This window comes from Rhineura floridana, chromosome 20, assembly GCF_030035675.1.
Source record: "Rhineura floridana isolate rRhiFlo1 chromosome 20, rRhiFlo1.hap2, whole genome shotgun sequence".
NCBI lineage: Eukaryota > Metazoa > Chordata > Lepidosauria > Squamata > Rhineuridae > Rhineura > Rhineura floridana.
In genome coordinates, this window is record NC_084499.1 from 22,165,385 (window position 1) to 22,188,584 (window position 23,200).

At 46.2% G+C, this 23,200-nt stretch overlaps 1 protein-coding gene across 1 annotated transcript; it reads left to right on the plus strand.

Annotated features, from left to right (window-relative positions):
• The first annotated feature begins 5,732 nt into the window (after window positions 1-5,732).
• UBAC1 (UBA domain containing 1) lies at window positions 5,733-22,191 on the plus strand. Its single transcript, XM_061603947.1, has 10 exons — window positions 5,733-6,038; window positions 6,787-6,907; window positions 7,350-7,423; window positions 10,640-10,747; window positions 12,475-12,577; window positions 14,612-14,720; window positions 15,910-16,138; window positions 17,881-17,967; window positions 19,904-20,042; window positions 20,743-22,191. Exons 1-10 carry the CDS (start codon window positions 5,901-5,903, stop codon window positions 20,856-20,858), a joined length of 1,224 nt encoding a protein of 407 aa, XP_061459931.1. The 5' UTR covers window positions 5,733-5,900; the 3' UTR covers window positions 20,859-22,191.
• Window positions 22,192-23,200: the final 1,009 nt, after the last annotated feature.

Consider the following 23,200-nt stretch of genomic DNA (forward strand, 5'->3'; position numbering starts at 1 on the left):
CCCCAAATGAATACATGAGTCTCATATGAGCTCCTAATGGGAGAATGGGCAGGATATAAATCTAATAAATAAATAAAATAATAAAATATTTTAACTACATATCAAAGAAGAGGGAAGAAATAAATCTTCCTCTTTATGTGCAAATGGCTAGCATTTTGGACAGAAATTAATTTACTTAGGATTTTTATATCCTTCCAGTTGGGAGCACAGGACAGCTAACAATATAAAATAACATAACAATAATAAAATAATAGCTAAAATATTAAATATTCCTCAGCAATTCTATAAACAGAACAACTGTTTAAAAACATCAGAAGAGTCAGCCAAAATTGTCCTATGAGAATCTTTTGACACAGGATAAGCAACTCAGAACTCAGGATTGCAACACACTCACATGATCCGTAGTGACTCTAGGTTCCAGATGGACTGGCTAGCAGAGGCAGATTCCTGAAATTTGTCTTACAATGTGTTTAACCTTTTGTAGAGGTAAAAAACTGCATGTTTGCTTTAATGAACTCCAGTAAACTGTGACTGGGCAAATAACCTATTCAAAAGCAAGGTGAAGGCAAGTATGTATTTGTTAATACATTTATATCCCACCTTTTCTGCAAGGAGCTTGAGGTGGCTCTCCTCTATCTTCACAACCACCCAGGTTAGGCTGAGAGATAGTGACTGGCCCGTGGCCACCCAGTGAGCTTCATGGCTGAGTGGGGATTTGAATCCTGGTCTCCCAGGCCCTATGTTGACACTACCCACTACATCACTCTGGCTCTAGGAAGTGCTTTATCCCGAGTCAGGCCGCACACTGCTCCATCTAGATCACTACTGGTGATTTGCACTGACTGGCAGCAGCTCTGCAGGGATCCAGGCCCTCCTGGCCCTCCCTGCAGATGCCAGGGTTTATGATGCTTTATGACACTTCTGTCCCATCCCTCCTCCCAGAAGGAGCCCAGGGTGGCAGACAAAGGACAAAACACTACAAACATCTCAAAAACAAAGCATCTTTAAAAACGTTTTTTAAAGAAGCAGCTTAAAAACATCTTAAAAGGTCATTCCAGCACAGACACAGACTGGGATAAGGTCTCTACTAAAAAGGCTTGTTGAAAGAGGAGGATCTTCAGAAGGCGCTGAAAAGGTAACAGAGATGGTGCCTGTCTGATATTCAAGGGGAGGGATTAAAGTTGGGCCCTTCGGCATACAAAGCAGGTGCTCTACCACTGGGCAGCAGCCCTTCTCCAAACGTGAACAGCTCAATGTACAGCTGGAAAGGCTGTTTTGATTCTGAAACGTTACGATGAATTTTCCTTTCCCGCTGTTTGAGCTTTTTTGCCTAGCTCTGATCAGATGCACAGATTTGGTTTCTTCCAGCTGCCTCACCTCTTCTCTCATACAGACAACTTCTCAGTTGCTGGCATCCTTTGCTTGCGCAGCCCTAGCTTCTCTTGTGAGTGTTGAAGAGGTAACTTGCTTTGTTATGCAGAGCATCTTGAAAGGTGATGGCAGACACAAGAGTGGGTCAGGGAAGTGTGCACAGTATTGTGATACCTTAATTCAAACCCCATCATCTCCAGGAGACCAGAAGAAGCTTGGCAGGGCCCCAAATGCTTCAGCTAACTGGAAGCTCTGTTTATGCGGAAAGAGGGTAATGTGTGTTCAGGGGCTGCAGTCCTTCCTTTTACATTATTGATCATGGCTTTATAGATTTGGCAGGATATGGGGAGGAGGCCTTGAGGATATGCCCAAGGAATTTTCTGCACAGCAGCTTCGCCAAGCAATGACTGTGATTCAGAACTGCCCTTCTAAATGCGGAGTTTAGCACAACATGATGGGAGTTGTACTCATAAGCATCTGGATTTGGAGACCAGGCTGGGGAAGGATGACTTGGCTTACACATCTTTCCGTAGCTGAAACGTTTCCTCTCCTGTTTTCAACTGGCAGGGTAATATATCCTTCCTTAAGTGTCTGAAAACTTTAGAATTCTCCCCTCTTGAAATATTTAGTCCAACCCCAGATAGATGAGGAAAGGCTGTAGTCATGAGAGACAGATTTCCCAACACCTGATCTCGGAACGACATTGTAGATGCTTCCAGCCTTGTGCTCCAGTGAACAAGTAACATCACACACTCACAGGCTGGAGATACAGGGTGGTACTCAAAGTAGGCCCATTTATGCTAGTAGATATGACTGACTTTGGCTCATTAATTTCAGTGGATCTACTCTGAGTAGGACTTAGTTGAATACAGCCCACTGATTGGCAGAAGGGTAGCATGGGGGGTTAATCTATAGGTCTGTACTCATTTGTTAAAATCCTGACATTTAGAGTTTTCAAAAATAAGACTAAAGGAAAACTTGACGTGTGTATTATGGTTGTCTCCTACATTTGTGGACTGACTAGAGGAAGGCATAATTCTTGACTAATTAAAAGGAAATTTTGGGATGGAGAAAGATGGGATATATGAATGAAAGAGGCAAAGGATATTTAGAAGGGTCACAGAGAACTTCAAGTAGACAGCTTCAGGCTCATGGATTTCAATTCACAGAGAATTGCAATAAGCCTCTTGTGAAACTCTGAAGCATTCTTACTAACCAGCTCTTTCATTTCTCATCCTTGCTGGGCGCCAAAAGAAACTAGGAAAAGTGGAAGCTTTTGCCTCTGTCTCTGCCTTCTTGAAATGACAGCGTGGGAGGTTTCCGTTCCTTGAACTTTGAGCCAATGGGGACCAACACCAGACGCCCGGCATGCCCAACAATTGATTCCTGCCACACATCCACGGATATGGTCCTAACGTGCCTCCTCCAGCAGTGCTTGGCTGGTTCTGCTTCTCCCGGCTGAGCGATGGAAATCCTTCCAGCCTTTTTGTCAAGCTGTTCCTGTGCTGCCATCCCAGCAGAATCCTTGAATGGCCCTGCGCTTAGTTGGCCTTTGCTTCATTTGCTTTTCCTTTCCAACAACAAATGTGTACATCCACATCTTTATGCTCCATGTAAATCAAAGGGAAGCACAAACGTCACCCCCCCCGTTAGAGTTTCCAAACACCTACACCATAGATTAAAATGCCCATTTCGTGGGTAAGTATATACTAGAAAAGGTAGCGTGTGTGTATGTTGTGGGGGGCAGCGGAGACCTTCAGTGCTCCTGAGTGTACTGAGTGAGGTAGTTAAATATGTAACTTAGGATGTAATGAGGGAGAAGGGCTGTAGTTCAGGGGCAGAGCATCTGCTTTGCATGCAAAAGGCCCCGGGTTCAATCCCTGGCAGCATGTATAGGAAGGGCCGGAAAAGTCCCATTTAAAACTCTAGAGTGCCACTGCCAGTCAGTGTAGACAGTTCTGAGGCAGATCATCCGATTATGCAATTTCTCCAATGGCACTGCATTACTTTTTGAAGTGTTTTAAAGTTATGCACTTTTAAGTATCTAAACCTAATCTGGTCAGCAATTTATCTGGTTGCAGATGTGGGGCTATGGCTGCTGTCTGTTACAGCAAGGACAGGCCACTTGGCCCCCGAACTACAGCACAAACAGGTCTGGCTGTGGCCTGCACCTTTGTGGGAACCCCACATACTTTCCTGAGATGGAAAAAAGGGAGGAATGCACCAAATAATACCCATCAGTACAGGCAAATGCCCATTGACCACGAAAATGCATAGTTTACCCTTTGGCAGTTGGTGCTTAGAAATTCTGTGAGTTTTAAAATAAAGATGTAGGCAAGCTGCAAGATTAAGCACCTGCCAATGGTGGTGTGTTGAGGAAGATGGTAAAGGAGCAGCTAAGGAGGATAATGGCAAAACAACATGTGACCGGAAACCATTCAGGGGGTAAATGGGCTTGTTCCCAGCCAGCAGTTGGGAAATGGGAGGCGACAATCACGCATGCAGGAAGCACCCAGGCCTGCAAAAGGGTCATGAGACAATCTTCTCCACCTTCTAAGAAGGGGTTAGTTGGCCACCAACCCCCCTTGGTAGAAGGAGGGAACTTCTGCCAAGAAACCCCTTTTCCTTAGAAAGACGGCCATTTGGCCTGGAGGAAAATAGGCCAATCTCCAGGGTTTGTGAGGATTCTGCAAAAATATAGCTAACAGTGTATCTTTTTGATATCTGTTTGTGCCGTCTGTCTAAACTCTGTTTCCTTCTATTTCCTTCTGTATCCTGATAAAAGTATTCCAATTGAATATTGGGGAACTGACAGGTTGTTCATTTCAGGAGTTGTTTGTTTGTTCTGTATTTTAATTCTAGTTCTCAGACAATAGATGTATCCCAAAGTGGCTCACATCAATTAACAGCATCAACAAACCTTGGAAGCGTCCCCTCCCCCCCCACCAGGTTTACAAGCTCCACAGAGAAGGCAAACAAGGGGAAGTCAGTTCTCCAGGGCCGTTTGTATCCAGTTTGGAGCAGGATGATCTCTCTTCTTGCTTGGGGTTCTTCCTGGAATAGTGACTGGTAGTCCTTGTTCCTTTGGCTGCAGGATGGGGCCAGAGCATTCTTTCCCCATTGGCTGGTTGGTCTCACGAACGTCCATTGGGGGGACATCTTCTGGTTTCAGGAACAAGTAATGTTGCCTGAGGATCGGAACGTGGGTCAAAGCTGCTCCACATCCTCAACCTGTATCATGATTGTTCCTCTGTGGCCTGGAACATGTGGGTCGATTGCGTGTGAGAGAGTGAGAGATGTGGAAGAATCTTGACGCCTTATGGGTCTTTATTTTGGACTTTATTTTCTGCCTGCCTTTCAGCTACATGATTCTGTGTTTCAGTCCATCCTGCATTGTTCCTGTGCCTAGATCTGCAAGGGAAGTAAAAGTTGAATGATATTTATTGCTTTAGTTTTAAATATATAGGTAACGTGCAAAAAAAGAATGTGTGTGTACATGTGTTGCACTTGCAAAACTTCTTGTGAAGTCTTGCTGCTTAATTGGACCTCATCAATCACAGTTGGACACCTGGACAGCCCCAAATGAGGTGTACTGTTCAATTTTCCCTGACTGGTGCTGCCAGTCCTCATGTGCCCTCTTGTGGTGTTTTGTCATTTTTAGACTATCACCAATCCATCACAATTGGCAACTGAACTCTCCAGGATGACTTTGCCTTTGCCTCTCTGTGACTTCTAAATTGAATTGGCAAAACCAATTATCAGGAAGCATTCCAAATGCTTTCCATTCCCCCTCCTCCTTCAGGAAGGGGCTGTGAAGATCTGAGAGCACGACACAAATTGGCATCTAACGTTCAACCTCTCATTTTTTGCAGATATTCTGGCACACTTACTGGGAAGCCAACCTCACCTGAAGCTCGGTGGTAGAGCTCATGTTCCCACGGTTCAGTCCTTGGCGTCAGGCGGGAAAATGGCTTCAACGGCCGCGGACTGAGCTTTGCAATGTTGCAACCTCTCAACCACAGCACACCCTCACCCAAAGATCTATCAAAGGGGGATAATGGGCTGTGTTAACGTCAGCGGGGCTGTTCTCATGTTTAAAAATCATATATTCACCCCAGGAATTGGAAATAGCAGAGGTGTCCCGTCGCCGGCTCCTGGAGGCTCCATTTCCTCCACAGCTCTATGGGCATCCTTCGGGGCGGGCATGTAAGAGGAGGACCCGGAAATCGCCCCTCTACACCGGGAGGTGTTCCCTCTCCGAGCGCCGTCGTTGCTCTAGGGGGCAGGCACGTCCGCCGCGCTCTCTCGGGCCGAGACTGCAGCTCCCGGCATGCCGCGCGGCACCCGGGCTTCCTCCCGCCCACTTCCGGCCCAGTGAGTCAGTCTGTCAGGGCCGTGCTCTGGGTCGGTCGTGGGGCCCCGAGGAGGGAGCGGGTGGCGGCGGCGGCGGTGGCGGCATCGTAGCCCCGGCGCCAGGGAGGGAGGAGGCGGACGGGGTTCGGCCCCGGCCTTCCTCGCGGGATGCGGCGATGTTCGTGCAGGAGGAGAAGATCTTCGCGGCGAAGGTGCTGCGGCTCCGCATCTGCGCCCTGGACGGCGCCGAGTGGCTGGAGGAGGTGCCCGAAGACACGGCCGTGGAGCGCCTCAAGGAGCGCTGCCTCAAGCACGTAAGGACGGGCGGCGGGAGAGGCAGGCCCGGCCGTCCGCCTTGTTTCCCTGCCCGGCGCACCTTCCTTCGAGGCGGGCTGCCCCATTCCTCCCCCTCGCTTTGCTCTCTCGGTACCAGCCCTGCGAGGTAGGCCAGGCGCTGGCAGGGAGCGGCGGGCTCGAGGTCGCCTCGGCGGGCTTGGGGCGGAGGGGAATTTGAATCTGCCCCCCCCGCACCCTGAGCCACTCTGGCCGAGCCCCCCGCCGAGCCCTCGCGAGGTTGGGGGTGATAGGAGCTGCGTGGAGTCCAGCAACGCCTGGAGAGCAATAGGCGCTGGCACGCTGGAGGGCAATAGGCGCTGGCAGGCAGCGGCGCTGGCACGGGTTAGGTCTTCCTCAGCGCTGCTCGCTGCCTGGCAAGGCTACCAAGGCTCGAACTGGCGTGCCACTGGTGTGCTGTGCTGTGCCACAGAGCTTGGCCAGTTTCCTCCAAACCTTTCCCTTTTTCTTTTCTCTCTTTTGCGGCGTGACTCCCCCCCCCAAAAAAGAGCAGTGTGGTGCCTTAGCGTGATTTGTCAGCTCACAGGAATTACTGTCAGTTCCATGTTTTGTATTGTGTTGCTGAAACTGTGGTGAGCCCAATAAGTGTTTGGCCGTGTGGAGCCTTTGCAACACTGAGAGGCAACAACGTGATCCAGAATATGCCCCCCTCGCCCGAAACACATCCAGTGCAGTAATTTCACTCTTCTTTTTTCTTTCCTCCCTCAGTGTGCACCTGGGAGTCTGGAGGACCCAAAAAGCATAACTCACCACAAAATGATACATGCTGCTTCAGAAAAGGTGCTGACTGACACGAAAACTGTCTTGGAGGAAAATATTCAAGACGGAGGTAAGGGAGTATTCTGAGAGTAACTTCCAGGTAGTATCAAGCTAGTCAGACTGATCTTAAGCAATGGTAGAAAGCATTTTTCTTGTCAATAGGAAGTAGTTGTGGCTACAGGAATGGCTTTGTTGAAGGACAACTTTCAGATGCTTTTTCAGCCCCTCAGGGACACTGACGGGGGTGTTACTGAAGTGGTGGGTGGGCAAGTCACGTACCCTATCTTTATACGCTGTTCTTGGAAATCTTTTTGAAGTCACACTGTAAGTATTTAATCTCTCTTTGTCAATGCTAACACTGGGCTTCTCTTCCTCTAGTGGTAACTTAACATGGCAAAAGATCCCCCTCCACTTCTCCTCCCACTCCTTTTGACAGTGTCAAAGCAGAAATTGCACAAGGCCATATTACCTTACACCAGTCAGTTTCTCTCTTTCTCTGTCTCTCTCGCTAGATGTTTTGGTGCTGGTAAAGAAAAGAGCCCCCCCCGCACCTCTAAAAATGACTGATGTTTCTGCAGAGGAAAAAGTAAGTTCAGAGCCATGTGGGAGCTGGGGCTGCATCTCGTCTTTACTCTCATTGACTCACTTTAGCAGGATATCTGGGTGTGTGTGTGTCTGACTGAATCCCAGAATTGAGTCTGTCTTGTCAGCTTGTAATGTTAGAGGATGGGGATTTGTGCTTCCTTCCTTGCATCCTTGAAAGCATAATCTGCGTTGACTTGTGCCGTGTTGACCTTGCGAGTCATACTGCTCCATTGGTCCCTGTGAAAACCTGATGTGACGGGAGCGAGTTTGGTTGGGGGTGAAGCAAAGGAGCTGTCGAAAGCCACTTGGCCTAACATGTTTCTTGGGAGAACTTTAAGAGTGGGGCTTGGGAAGTAGGACCGTGTGGCTGATTGTACATTGGGAGGCAGAGGGTGGTCTGGAGTGCATTAGGTCGCAGGTGGGAGGCAGCTGCACCTCTCTGGCCCTGTCTCCTCGCAGCCTCTGTGCTGCATGTGGAGTCTATTTTGGGCTGATCGCTCCTGACCTCTTGGGTTCTATTTATAGCTGATTGCTGGCAATCTTCCTGTCCTCCCTTGCCTGATATGCCGGGTGTTTATGTGTCTCCAAGAGAGCAGTTGTTTATGTACACCTCTTCTAATGCATATATACCGTATATTCTGGCGTATAAGTTAAAATATAGAGTTTGGGATATACTCGCCGTATAAGACTACCCCTGCTTATGACATGCAGGTACTTAGCAGGAAAACTGTCACTTATAAACTTATAAATATTAATATTTGGATTGTCCAGTTGTTTTGTTTTTGTGCCTAGGAATTACCACCAAAAACTGGGGAAAGATGTGAGAAATCTTTTTTTTAAAAGCAACATTAAATGCCTAGACTCTAGTTTCCAACACTATGGAGTATTTATTGATTGATTAAGAGAATTTATATCCTGCCCTTTTGCTGTTAAAAACAGAGCTCAGCACAGCTTACAAATATAGTAAAAACAATAAAAATACACAATCAGAGAAAAACAAGCCAAAATGTTAGGAAAAGGAGTCTTTCACACCACATGCTCAGTTCTAAATACTGTTGCAGCAAGTTTTACAAGTTCCTCCAGTATTCCACTGGTGCAGGCACTCAGACATTCAAAGTACTGTATGTTTCTTAGGTTTTATAAAAGCAGAGCTTTGCTTAACTCAAAATTTCTTCTCCCTTTGATAACCACATCTACACAGGTTCCACCTCCATACTCAAAATGAAACTGAGCCTGGAAGTGTACAACAACCCCACACATACCTTGCTAATTCGATTATCAATGCCAGGATGTCTGTCTTATCGACTACTCTCCTGCTCCCCCCCCCACCGGGCATCATGAAAGACCCAGTCCTGGGCTCAGAAAGAAAATAAATATCTGGTCCTCTTCAAAGTATTGATAAGCCTCTTGTTTTAATTGAAATAATAATTATAAATTCTTGTTCTTATCACTAATGGGAGTTAATTATCTTGCATATGCTGCTGTTGCTTCTATATCTGTAACGGAGTGAGGTTAAAGATAAGTGAAATGCAAATAGGAAAAAAAATACAGAAGGCAGTAACACTTTCCTAAATGTAATACCATACCAACCACAACAAGATTCCTATAAGGCAAAAAACTAAGCATCTCACAACCAGTCAGGATTCCTAACCAAAAACCAAAAATATGATAAATGAAGAAATATTTATATAAGCATAACTATCAAATATATTTATTATTTACACAAACTGTAAAGATATTTATAGTGCAATCCTAAATTTATTTATTCAGAAGCAAGTCCCAGCGTATTCAATGGGGCTTACTCAAACAGGGACAGAAATGCAACCTCAAGTGATAAGCAACTTCATTCACACAACCCAAAATTCCGAATCATGCCACTTTACACTGTTTTGCAACTGTTTATACTTGTTTTTATGGTTATTGGATTTTAAATGACTTTATTTCTTGTTGTGAGCTGCCTTGGTTTCCAACCCTACCTCACAGGGGTGTTGGAAAGACTCCATACACACACGCACACACTGCAGATGTATAAATCCATACAGCCCATATAATAGTTTATTGTCAAACCAATTGGTCATTGCAGAAAAATCAGTATTAGTTTTTTAAAAATCAGTATTAGTTTCCTACAGAATAAAAACTGCAATACCTAAGTAAGCCCTGCCTACTTGCTTTAAAATAGGACTGGAGGGGGGCAGAAAGAGAACACAAACAATTCTTTTTTACATTCACTCCAAAGTCCCATTGATTTTCAGCACATTCATAATCATGTCTACTCAAAAGTAATTCCTACTGAATTCAATAGGATTTACTCTGGACATATGGGATTAGCACTGTTTTTACCCCCAAAAGCAACTATTGGGAAGGTTTTCAAAACACTGCCCAGGATCTGACTCCTACACACAACAGGGGGAAAAACTGAAATGTATATACCTACCCAATTTATGAGATTTTCAGATAAAGAGGAGGGGAAACCACCATTTTCTGGCCTCGCAATGAAGTTTTGCAGACACTGCCACCAAACAAACACTTCACTGATTGGCTGAAATCCTGAACGGGCGGGGTTAAAGCTACGAAGTGCTATACAGTAGTTTAAAAAAAGATTTAACCGGGGGGGGGTGCCTGACGTTTTTATATATATCTCGAGAACCGCACCACCTAGAAACTTAATTTTTTTTTAAATGAAAGCTGTGAATCCTGGCCACCTAAGGGGCTAGCCGGGCGCCGGGTGGCATGCTTAGAATCCGGGTAAAACCCGGCTATCCGGGCAATATGGCAACCCTAATAAGACGACACCCGGTGTATAAGACGACCCCCGACTTTGGAGAAGATTTTCCAGGGTTAAAAAGTCGTCTTAATACGCCGGAATATACGGTAAGTACTTTATTAAAAAAAAAACTTAGTGGGAGTCGGAAGAACTGCAAGGCAGGAGCAATGGCTAGCTGGCCTCTGTTCCTGGTAATAGAAAAGGTGCTTGTAGGATGGTTGGAGGAGGGGGCCTCTTGTCTTCCACCTGGTGGATCCAGCAGGTGCCAAGGGCTAGAATCAAGGGCAGCACTAAGGTTCCCTAAGGCACTGAGGTACAAGGAGAAGGCTTCAGATACTGATTCGTACTGAACCTGCAGGTCCTCCATTTCTCTTCTTACTTTCTGGAGGAATCATACTTTGCCTCAGTGACACATACTCCTTTTGGGGGTAACACATTTTCCTTCTCATTTAGCGGAAGCAGGATCAGAAAGCCCCTGATAAAGAGGCCATTCTGAAAGCAACCACCAGCCTCCCCTCCCACAGCATGGACCGCAGTGTGGCTCACCACAACATGAGGGATGTGAGTAGTCTGCTTCTCTTCTGTTGGGCTGTTGCAGCTTTGGGGGCTGTCAGCTTTGCTTGGTCATCTGTAGTAGTCGTTATACCGCTGGTGATAACACTGGGGAGAGCTGCCCTGTCCTGCCTTTCAGTGGCCTGGTTTGCAAAATATGTTTTTTCATGCAGACGATCAGCATGCTGCTGCATGTAGCTCACAGAGCCCCTTTCTTCTTCTTCTGCTGCTGCTGCTGCTATTGCCGTGCCAAGGGAGTAAACAAACCAGACACTGGCTCCTGAGTGGATCTGAGCTGTGCTGAAGGCAGCAGAGAAAGGCAGCAGACCCAGGAGACACTGAATTCTGGCCACGGATGCCCATCTGTCAGTATCACCCAGGGAAGATTGGCTGCTTTCAAATCTGACCCTCTGGCCAAAAGTTATTTCCCACACCCACATTAAGCCATCATATATTTTAAACTATAATTCAGTGTGATGTGCAGACCAGGCCAGTGATTTGGCATTTTTCTTTTCTTAGTAGAATAGACAACTTGCCCATATATTTGTGAGCTAAAATGATGTTTGATCTGATTAACTTTTTGCAAGGAGCATTTCTTGGCTAGTGTTTTACCAGCATTAACTTAATCTAATTCTGGTCTATCTATCTTTGTATGCATGCTTTATTTGTTCAAAGTGTAGCACAGTCCCTTCCCTCATGCTTATAATCTAATCAAGATGCAACACAAAAGGAAAAAGGGACGTGGAGGGAAGAGGGAAAGCAAGCAAACTCAGGAACAAAATTCTCGACCAGCAGCGTAGCAGAGCCAGTGAGAAAAGAGGAACCTTCCAGGTTTTGGCTCTCCCTTCTAGGGTAGCTTGCTTGCGAGTATCTTAGAGGCCTATACTGAAAAACAAAAAAGAGAAGGTCTGATGTCTCCAATGGTGTTTCCCGGTGGGGCCGGAAAGGCCCTCTGTCCTGAAACCCTGGCTAGGAATGTGTATGGCCCCTTTTGGACAGAGGTAACTTGACCACTGCACTCAGTGCTCTGGTAACATCCTGACTGGGTTTTGTGCAATGTTCCACATGGGGCTGCCCTTGGAGATGACTCAGCAACTGATCCAAAATGCAGCAGCCAGATTACCTGCTGGAGCTTCATTTACAGCTCACATAGCACCTGTTTTAAAACAGCAGAATTGGCTGGCAGTTTGTTCCAGGCCCAATTCAGGTGTATCTAGCCCCAAATATCTGAAAGACCACCTCCTTCCCTACAGATCCTCTTGGTTGTTAAGGTGGACGAAGGGGGGCACCTCTTGGTAGTTCTGCCGCCCTCAGAAGTTCAGGGAGTGGTGGCCCGGGAGCAAGCTTTCTTTGTGGTAGCCCGGAGTTATGGGATTCCCTCCCCCACAGAGGTTCATCTGGCACCTTAGATCCATCGCTTCTGCCATTACGCTGAAGATGCATCTCTTTACCCTGGCCTTTGACACCTGAGAGAGATTTTTTAGGACCCACCTGTTCTTCTGATTAGAAATTGGTTTTAACTGATACTATAACGTGCCCAGGAACCTAATGATGCACAGTGGTTAAGAAATCCAGCCCAGTCAACCTTGACCTGCTTAATGCTCTTTGCAGAGGCAGTAAAAGACGTGTCCCCTCCCTCCCTCCCGTGGTGCAAATGCTGGAGCTGAAGGTGCTTGTTCAGAAAGTGACTTTGGGAGGACTGCTTAAAAATATATTCAACATCTCCTTTTTTGTAGTTCCAGACGGAGCTTCGGAAGATCTTGGTCTCCGTCATAGAAGTTGCTCAGAAACTGCTAGCGTTAAACCCGGATGCAGTTGAGCTCTTTAAGAAAGCAAATGGTAGGAACGTTTTCCCCCCTGCATTCTTCCTCAGACAGGTTTGGCCCATTGACCAGTGTCAATGTGGCTGCTGCCGTGGACTACAGGGCTGTTCTGGAGACTAGTGAGGTCTGGGCAAGGCTGGCTGTGGTGGGGTGCGAGTGCCGCCTTCTCCCGCTTTTCTTTGGTGGTGACAGATATCCCAAGAGGTTACATGCATGCACAGAGCTCCTTCTCTGAGGGCGGTGCCGTATGACAATTAGAGGATGATTGGGTGGGGTCCGCTGAGTACTTTTCAGAGCCCTCTCTTCCTGTGTGGGCTTATTTTGGAGGGTCCCCCTGAGCTCAGCATGGTGGGAACAGAACAAGCTAGTGGCCATCTCACTGCTGTTCCAGACTTGCCCCCTGGTTCTGGAGGATGTTACAGTTTTTAAAATTATTAAACCTGTCCCGTTCTCTTTGGCACCCAGCGGTCTGATCCATGGGTTAGGTAGTTCTATCCATTTACATTCACTGATCAGCCCTATTTTTATTGCCTCAGGAACAACAGATTTGCACAGAACTGCGCAGGCTGTTGGATTTCATATGCTCCTATTTGTGCAGTCATTCATTGCTAGTCACTGTTGCTGCATGTCAGTTAGTCTCTTTTTTAAAAAGAAAGAAAGAAAGAAAGGACTTACCACCATGGACCATCCATTCGCTGTATGTATTTTATGGTAGATTACAAAATCCAAGATGTTGATTATTCATATGTATGGATTTAATATCTGGAGCCAGTATAGGTTTGAATAAGACTGCAGGTAGAGTTGATTGTGATGGAATTGAGACTATATAGTCTCGGGAAGCAATATGGATAGCTCCAGCCCCAGTTTCTGACCCTTGTTTGGATGCCTAGGCATTATCCCTAAATCTAGTTTTGGTAGAATTCTGTGACATCCCTTGTTACTCCCCATACAAAATGTGAGCATGTAGAAACTGCTGCAACAGAGTAAGAATGCAGACAGAAGAGAATTCTCAGAGTTGGATTCCTGTATTGAGCAGGGGGTTGGACTCGATGGCCTTATAGGCCCCTTCCAACTCTACTATTCTATGATTCTATGAGTTACCAGGAGAATAAAAACCAGATAAAGCATGAAGAATGGTACATGTATGTTTTTAAATAAAATGACATCAGGCCCCCTGCTGCCCTTTGACAAATACTGGTGGTAACTTTCAGTGCCAAGCCTGGAGCAGCTGATGGGGAGCCAAACAGTCCCAAGGAGAAGCCACTTTTGTGCTTTGAGAAGCAGCTGCCCAGCAAGGTGCATCATCTCAGTTTCCACACTTGTTTGTTCATTATGGTTCAATGCTTTCTGCATCATGGGAGCCAATCCAAGCTGTGTACGGGGTGGTGGTGCTTCGAAGTAGGCTTCGTGAAGGCTGTGACCAGATCCCAGACCTGCTCAGCTTCAGCAGAGTGGCTGCATCACAGAAGCTGCCAATACCAGGTCAGATTGGCTCAGTATTTCTACTCTGACTGGCAGCAGCTCTCTAGGTCTCCAGCAGAGAAAGTCTTTCTCATTGCTTGATCCTTTTAACTGCAGATGCCAGGAACTGAGCTGGGGACCTTTTTCATGCAACGTGTGTGCATCCCAGGCCCCCGGAACTTAGTGGGAGCACAATCAATTTAAAACATTTCAGAATATATATCCTTAAAATTTTCCAGCTTTTGTGAACTCCCAGTTCTTTCAAGATAACCACAATCCAGCACAGTCCAAAAATATTGTCTTGTCTCATCTCATTTTGCATAAAGCAGGGATGGTAAACCTTCATTGTTACTGGCCTCCAGCTTCCACCATCCTTAACCATTGGACATGTTAGCTGGGGCTGATGAGAGTTGGGAGACCAACATCTGGAGAATCGTGGTGTAGAGTTTGGTATCTAATGCCAAGGTGTGTGGTTTCAAATAGTCTCCTGTTTAGATACTTCAAGCCTGGAGAATTCCATTTGTTGTCTCTAGAACCTGCTAAATCCACTGATTGTGCACTGTTCTGATCCCGTGCCTTTTGTCTCTAGCCATGTTAGACGAAGATGAAGATGATCGGGTGGATGAAATTGCCTTGCGCCAGCTGACAGAAATGGGCTTTCCAGAGAGCAGAGCCATCAAAGCCCTTCGCTTAAACCAGTAAGCATCATTGTTGGCATTCGTGCCTCCCTTTTTGCAACCTTGGATGGGGTTTGTGCTTCAGTGTGGCGTGGTTTTACAAATTCATGACGGACTGTAAGTTAAAGACTTGGGGCTGATGCAGGTGTTCACCATTCAATAAAGACCTTTAGTAAATTGGGGAAAATAAAATTTCCTCATCGAGATGTACTCTGTTATATGATTTTATTCATGCTTTTGTACACATTATTGTAACATGTTAAAATAAAAACCAGATTGTAAAGGGGAATACTGTGATTTACCAGGGAGATATATAAATGTTTGTTGTAGATGATGGTGGGATGTGTGTGAATGTGTGGTTTTGTCAATTTTATTTAGGTTTAACGTGTTTCTCTTATATGGACATGCTGTTCCCTTTGTTAAACATTTGCTTTGTGATAGTCTGATAACTAGATACGAAAAACTGAATCTGAATCAGAAAGGTGGGTGTAGATTATACTTCCTTCCCCCAGAATTGCATTGGGATTTCGGATACTTTTCTTTGTACAAGTAATATGCAGGCCTGAATAATTTTTGAAAAGGACTCCAGGGAGGTCCATGTCTGCATGCAGAGCCACTGAGGGGGGCTTGTGATTTCCGCTCCCCCCACTGCATATTATGCAGCATTCCCTTGCATATAATGGGGTGCCGCTTCAAAGAACATCCCCACCGGCTTGGGGCTGGAAGATGGGGCCTGATGCCTGCCTCTTTTCAAGTGGCTGGAGTGCGTTAGCTTGGGCCCTTGCTGCCTCAGTCACAGCTTGGGATGTCCCTAAGGGAACTGGTTGCAACTAGTGGATGGATTCCGGTAGGGTCACTGCCAGTTTAGCTGAGCTTCTAGGTTTCCTCAGCCACAGACAGCTGGCTGGTTTCGGGCCTTGGGGTATGTGAGCACTGGCCGTGATTTCTGCCGTTAATTGCTTTGCTGAGATACCCTAGGCACGCCGTCCCGCTGAGGTTTAATTGATTTCTTCTGGCTTACTCACAGTGCCTGCTTGTGACTGCCTTTCTCATGTTCAGACCCCCTTGCCTCAAGGCAAGTCACTGGTTGGTGGGACCAGTTGCCAGGCATCATTAGCTGTGGTTGGCACAGGACAGGGCAGTTTCCCCACTTGCTTGTTTTTGCCTAGATACTGGTGCCGCTTATTGACGTGTGAACTTCATCATGCAGCATGTCTGTGACGCAGGCCATGGAATGGCTGATTGAACATGCGGATGATCCCTCCGTGGATGCCCCCCTGCCAGGGCAGTTCTTGTTGGAAAATGCAGCAGAGGCAGCCTCCACCCCCCGAGCGCTCGATGGAGCCAGCCGAGAAGCTGGCAGAGAAGAACCAAAAGATGACTTGACAGAAATTTTCAAGAAAATACGCAGGAAAAGAGAGTTTCGGCCTGATCCACGGGTATGCTCCATGTGTCTGTGTGTGTGCATTTTCGTTTGCAGTGAATGGGGAGCACACTTCCTGCATTGAGTATGGGGTTGGAATTGATGGCCTTATAGGCACCTTCTAACTCTACTGTTCTATGATTTATACCTGAGAGTCTACTGTCACTGAAAATTGTCCATAACTTCACTGCTTGGATTCCGAGCAAATTCCAAAAAACAAACATTTGATTCCATACAATGAGAGGGTTGGATTTTCACGGTACAGTAGGGCCCCACTTTACGGCGCTTCGCTAATGCAGTGGTCTCAGTTAGACACAATTAGACTAAAGCCCCACTCATATGGCACTTGTTCCGCTTTTATGGTGGTTTTGAGGCGTTGCGTGCCATTCTATTAAATGAGTTCCACTTTTCAGCAGTTTTCGCTTTTCTGCGGGGGTCCAGAATGTAACCCGCTGTATGAGTGTTTACTGTGTACAGTTCTGGTCGCCTCATCTCAAAAAGGATATTATAGAGTTGGAAAAGGTTCAGAAGAGGGCAACCAGAATGATCAAGGGTATGGAGCGACTCCCTTACGAGGAAAGGTTGCAGCATTTGGGGCTTTTTAGTTTAGAGAAAAGGCGGGTCAGAGGAGACATGATAGAGGTGTATAAAATGATGCATGGCATTGAGAAAGTGGATAGAGAAAAGTTTTTTTCCCTCTCTCATAATACTAGAACTTGTGGACATTCAAAGAAGCTGAATGTTGGAAGATTCAGGACAGACAAAAGGAAGTACTTCTTTACTCAGCGCATAGTTAAACTATGGAATTTGCTCCCACAAGACGCAGTAATGGCCACCAGCTTGGATGGCTTTAAAAGAAGATTAGACAAATTCATGGAGGACAGGGCTATCAATGGCTACTAGCCATGATGGCTGTGCTCTGCCACCCTAGTCAGAGGCAGTATGTTTCTGAAAACCAGTGGCTGGAAGCCTCAGGAGGGGAGAGTGTTCTTGCACTCGGGTCCTGCTTGCGGGCTTCCCATAATGGGCACCTAGTTGGCCACTGTGAGAACAGGATGCTGGACTAGATGGGCCACTGGCCTGATCCAGCAGGCTCTTCTTACGTTCTTATGAGTGGAGTCCTACTGTACTTGCTTTTTTATATAACCCCTTCCCTTCCATTTTGTTTGTGTGTGTATGTGGGGGTCTGTCTGGTTCTGTATGTAAGAGGATGCTCTTGGTCCAAGACACAGCAGCAGCTTCTGATTTCATTGAAAAAGAATATGTATTTCTCCAAAGTATTCCTAATTCTCACATTCAAATCAGTGGGACTTTATTAATTTATTTATTAAATTTATATCCCACCCTTCCTCCCAGAAGGAGCCCTGGGCAGCAAACAAAACACTATAACACATCTTAAAAACAGACTTTAAAATATATTAAAACAAAACATCTTTTTTTAAAAAAAACTTATTGTAAAAAGCAATTCCAACACAGATGCAGACTTAAAAATGAAGAGAAATGCTGATACAACATTCAGAAATATAGAATAGAAAAAGGAGTACAAGATGAAGAAGGTAACCAGCAGGCTGATAAATTGCAGCAAGGCAAACAGCCGGAGCTTTGCCACTGTTCCACTCTGCCAAGTACTTGGGCCAGGTGATTATCTCCTGGGATTGCGATAACTGGCCCTTGTATGTTGCAGACCTTTTGAGGGTGTGAAGGTAAGAAGCAGCTCGGCCTCAAACGTGGCATAAGAGACTCTGGTTCTGTTTTTAGGCTGTCATTGCCTTGATGGAGATGGGCTTTGATGAGAGAGAGGTGGTGGACGCGCTCAGAGTGAACAACAACCAGCAGAATCCAGCGGTGAGTATCTGTCTCTCTGGCGGCTCGGCCTGCTCGTGTTTGCCCTGCCTTGCAAGCATGGCGTGCTGCTTTAGAGAACTCATTTTGGGTGGCCTCGTGATGTGTCCAGATTCTTGTGAGCAGGGCTGTGGAGTCGGTACACCAAACCTTTGACTCCGACTCCCCTGTTTTTCTACTGACACGTTCATAAATGGCAAATGTATATTAACTAGTAATAACAAATTTACTGTAGTGAAATGGTAGCACAAGGCATTTCATCACCACCACGTGAATCATAAGGCTAGATTGATAGAACATAAAATATATTTTATTTGATTAAAATTTCTGAACAAGAAAACTTTCCTAAATTCCTATGAAAGTTTTATTTTGAAGGAGTTGGTACATTTCTACCGACTCAGACTCCGACTCCACCCAAAATTGCTTCCGACTCCACGACTCTGACTCTGACTCCACAACCCTGCTTGTGAGACACTTGTGGTGGAATGTTTAGCATAAATGATGTGGGGTTCTTTATGGGTGCACCATGAACAGAGAAGTTTGGATCCCCACATGTTTCAGTTGAGAGGGTTATATAGATTCACTTAATTATGAGAGGGCAGATTTTTTCCTCCCCCTGTTGAAACCACGGGCCACCCTAGTGAAATTTTATCGGCAGTAGATCCAAATGAAGCACGACACACATTGAAGATACTGGGAATCTGTTGACTAAAGACGATCTCATCCAGCTCCTTGCCTGAGATGGAATATTTCCTGCTTCGAGTACAGCTTTGGAAAAGCTGCATCTTTATTTGGCAAAATCAAGGAGCTTGGGGTTGTGTGTGTGTGAACCCTATAGGAAAAAAGGTGCGGCCTTGTAATGCCAGCGCTTTTAACAGCTGAGACTGCTTTGTACTTGGGAGTTGGAAGCCAAGTATGAGGTAGGAATGACAAATTTGGTGTTGCAAACACTTGGGTGGGGGTTAGAGTAGTAAACAACTTCTGTGTCCAGCCTCCATTGGCCTCCTTGGGCTTTGTGTCTGTCTCTAATGTTTTTATTTCCTTGAAGATAAAAGAATTGTGACAAGCAAGTTGTCTCTTGCTGGAATATGGATGCTACAAATGTGGCAGATTAGAGAGAAGTGAGATTGACTCTGGTAGAAGGGATCACCAACTTGGATGGCTTTTTTAAAGAGAATTAGACATCTTCATGGAGAATAAGGCTATTAGCGGCTACTAGCCACAATGGCTATGTTCTGCCTCCACTGTTGGAAGCAGTAAGCTTCTGAATAACAGTTGCTGGGAAGTGCAGGAAGGGAGAGGTGCTGTTGTGCCCAGGATCTGTTTTCAGTCGAAGCTCTGCTCACGGCCGGAGTTTGATTCCAATGGAAGGAGGAAGTCAAATCTCCAGTAAAAGGGGTCGAGGTCCACTCAGCCTTCCATCCATCCGTGGTTGGTAAAATGAGTACCCGGCATATCCTGGGGGGTAAAGAAAGGCTGGTGATGGAACTGGCAATCCCACCCCATATATATGGTCTGCCTTGTAAACGTCGCAAGACGTCACCCTAAGAGTCGGAAACGACTCGCACTACAAGTGCGGGGACACCTTTACTTTTTTATTAGGGTATCTTGTTGGCCACTGTGAGAATAGGATGCTGGGTTTGATGGGGCCCCTTTAGTCTGATCCAGCAGCCAGGCTTTTTGCTAGAGTTAGGAGACACTTCTCTAGAAGATGCTTCTGTATAGCAATATGAATTGTCTCCTTCCTGTGTGATCCTCTCCTCTGTTGCTTTCAGTTAATTTTTTTTGGAAGGAAAACTGTACAAAGATTTATAAACTTAATATTAGAAGCAGAGCCATGCTTGAATCACAAATGACTTTCTCTTTGCTTTTACATGCAGTGTTAGTAACTTTTCAAAGGATTTGCTGCTTTAACATGTTTCCTTCTGACTTGCTGTAGTGTGAGTGGCTGCTGGGAGACCGGAAGCCCACCCCAGAGGACTTAGACAAGGGGATTGACCCCACCAGTCCCCTCTTCCAGGCCATCCTAGAAAACCCTGTGGTACAGTTGGGCCTCACAAATCCTAAAACGCTACTCGGTAGGTGATCTTATTGCATGGAGTAGATCTGTACAGGGTTGACTGGTGTGAGTTTTTGCACTAAGGAACCCAAAATCCTGCAATTTTGTGGGAGGCTTACAAAAAAGGTCTTATGTTGCAGGATCTAAAGATGGCAACAAAAGGAATCTGCAACAATTATTTGCAGTCTCTCTAGTTTTGGCCTGGTTTACTGGAGTCAGACTTGGCCTTTGAGAGGAGGAAATCACTCTGCTTTGGTTGTACTGAGGATATGACGGCACCTATCCAGCAAGCGAGAGGCTAAAATGAAATTCAGATGAAATCTGCTTCTCCCTCCTTAGGCAGAGGCAGGATACCAGTTGCTGGAAACTGTGGGAGGGGAGAGTGCTCTTTGCACTCAGGTCCTGCTTGCGGGTTTCCCATGGGCACCTGGTTGGCCACTGTGAGGACAGGAGGCTCCACTAGACGGGCCCCCTTTGGCCTGACCCAGCAGCCGGGCTCTTCTTACGTTCTTGCCTCTGCCCCAGTGTGGGGGATTTCTTCTCTAGGCCCCCCCACCTCATTTTGCCTGACTGGATGTCTCCCTTGATGGGGGCTGGGCTGTTGTAGAGTCTCCCTTTCCGACCACCAGCTCCAGTTCTTGTGGAGAATGTGTAACATGTTGTAGCTTTTCATATATGTTATATAATGAATATTATCTCTCCCTTCCTTTCTCTGGCAGCCTTTGAAGATATGCTTGAAAACCCTTTAAACAGCACTCAGTGGATGAATGATCCAGAAACTGGGCCTGTCATGTTACAAATTTCTCGAATCTTCCAGACACTGAATCGCACATAGGAGGGGGGCGGGGACAAGCCTCCCTGTTGTGTGGCCATTTGGTGGGACTCTCTTCTTCGCCCTGAATCTCCAGAAGAGCAAGAGAAGCTAATTGTTTACTGGGAGAAAGAAAGAATTGGGTGTTTTCTCTTTGCATTTTGGGGTAGGCCTGTCACACTCTTCTTTTGTTTGCAGTTTGGGCTTACATGCTGTGTGATGATTTTTTTTCTGTGTTAGTGGAGGAAGGTTTGAAGACTTAGGTGTTTGTTTTCTTTCAAGTGCTTCTATCGAAACAGAAAATTATACATCCAAATACATGAAAAGGCATGTCCAATCATCTAAGAACGTGATTATTGAAGAAATGACAGCAGAATTCACGTGGCCTCCAAAGCATAAGCACCAGAATGTTTGCTTCACCTCACTTAGTTACATCAGCACTGAAATACGGAAGCCGCCTTTGGAACCAACCATTTTGGGAGTTCTGTTTCTATTCAGTGTGGAATAAAGAGAACTTGGAAGGGACCTTCCTCACCCCATCCAGATGGGCTTGCCCGGCATTAAGAGCATAAGAATCAGTGACACTCTGGCTTTTTGTTTCTGTCTGCAACCCTTCTGATGCTGGAGGAGAATTTGGCTGGGATTCCTTCACTGAGAATAAAACACACCTCTTGCGTGTGGTGTTTTCTATTCTAGTTGTTCCCAGATGAAAGCATGTGATGAAATAAAGCCCCATTAGCCCTGTGGTCGGGAATGATCGTCACTTGAGTCTGCAGCTTTCCAGAGTGTCCTGGCCAGGCAAGGAGGCATTAAAATAGTTCTGGGGTGAGCAAGAGAAGGTGGCACTAAAATGTTTGTATGGTTTGGTGGTTAGGTGCAGAAGAAAAAAATGGCCTACGATAGCTTTTGATACAATAACTCTTTTGTGTTATGATTACGGTTGGAAACCAACTCCTATAGTTGGTCTCGACCAGAGAGAGAAATTATGCAGCAACATCTGCCAACCCAAAATAGCCCCATATTATTTTACTGTCCCTGAAATGGAGAGTAACACTTTTTGAAAAAGAGGTTCTAACATGTATGTCTCATGGTGTAATGAAACAGACAAGATTGGATGTAGTTTTCTTGCTTTTGCTGACGTGCAGGGCAGGCTTGGGTATAGCTAATTCATGCTCAGCACATTTGCAAAAGGAATCGCAGGTTGGTTGTTCACCAGTGGGAGCTTCCATCTGTTGAACTCCCGGGGCCAGAAGGCTGGGAAGAGGAAGGGAAAGGAAATGCAGTTAGCTTCAGAGAGCTTTCTCCAGGGTGCCAGGGAATGGAAACTTTAAAGGATTAAAGTAACTTATTTTGGAAAGCTGTGTGGATTTTTTGTGTGCCCTACTTAATGTACATTGGGATTTTCCTGTGATTTGAAAGGAAGCATTTAACAGTTGTTAATATAATAATAATATTTCTATCCTGCAACAGTCAAAGGAGTCCTCGGCAAACAAAGGCAGCGAGCACCTCAGTTCTTGTGGGGACCCCAAGCTCTCCTTATGCTCCCCCATGGGCTCTGCTACACTCCAGGGGTTCCCTAGTGACCCCCCCCGGCTCCTCTCACCCCTCATGGGCTCCTGATCAGGTTTTCTCCCTTTTCCTAACCCTTCTTCTGTAGCATACTGTGGTGTAGGCCTAGGAGACTCTGCATGCTTTGCAAACTCAAGAAAGCTTCTGGATAACGGGGCTCCATCCGGCACCCTAAACCAGATGGGGGGGCCCTGTTCCTCACACCAACTTCCCAAGCGCCCTTCTCCTGCTGGAGGGGGCCTAGTCACTGTAGCTCGCCCCTCTATGTCCTGGAGAGTCTCTTGAATGGGCTCTCCCCCAGCTTCCATCCACTCTGTGGCCTCCATGTTTAGGCCCTTCCTGCCCCAGCCGGGGGGGAGGGTTTGTTTGGGAGCCCCTAGCTTCCCTCCCGAAAGGCACAGTCTCCTAAAAACAGTCTCTGTTCGTGCTCCAAAGTCCAAGCAATGTCTTCCACTTGTACGAGTCAGGGCCCCCCAAAAGGGGTCTAGGAGTTGCTCACCCCAAAATCTGGCAGGAACTGAAGTAAAGCACGTCCTTCCTCTCCAATATAGTTAGGGTTAGGGTTAGGTATGAAATTTTTAGGTACGAAATTTTTTATTGAATATAAGCCATACTACAAGAAAGGTACTCAGCCACTACACATGCGACTTAAGACCAACAAGAACAAAACCAAAATCAACAACAACATTAACCCCCAAGGTACCCAGCACAGGAACAGCATCCAAAGCCAGAGTCCAGGATGTAAGGGCCAAGGGCCAAGGTCCAGTCCAGGAGCCGATATCCAGCAACCCAAGGTG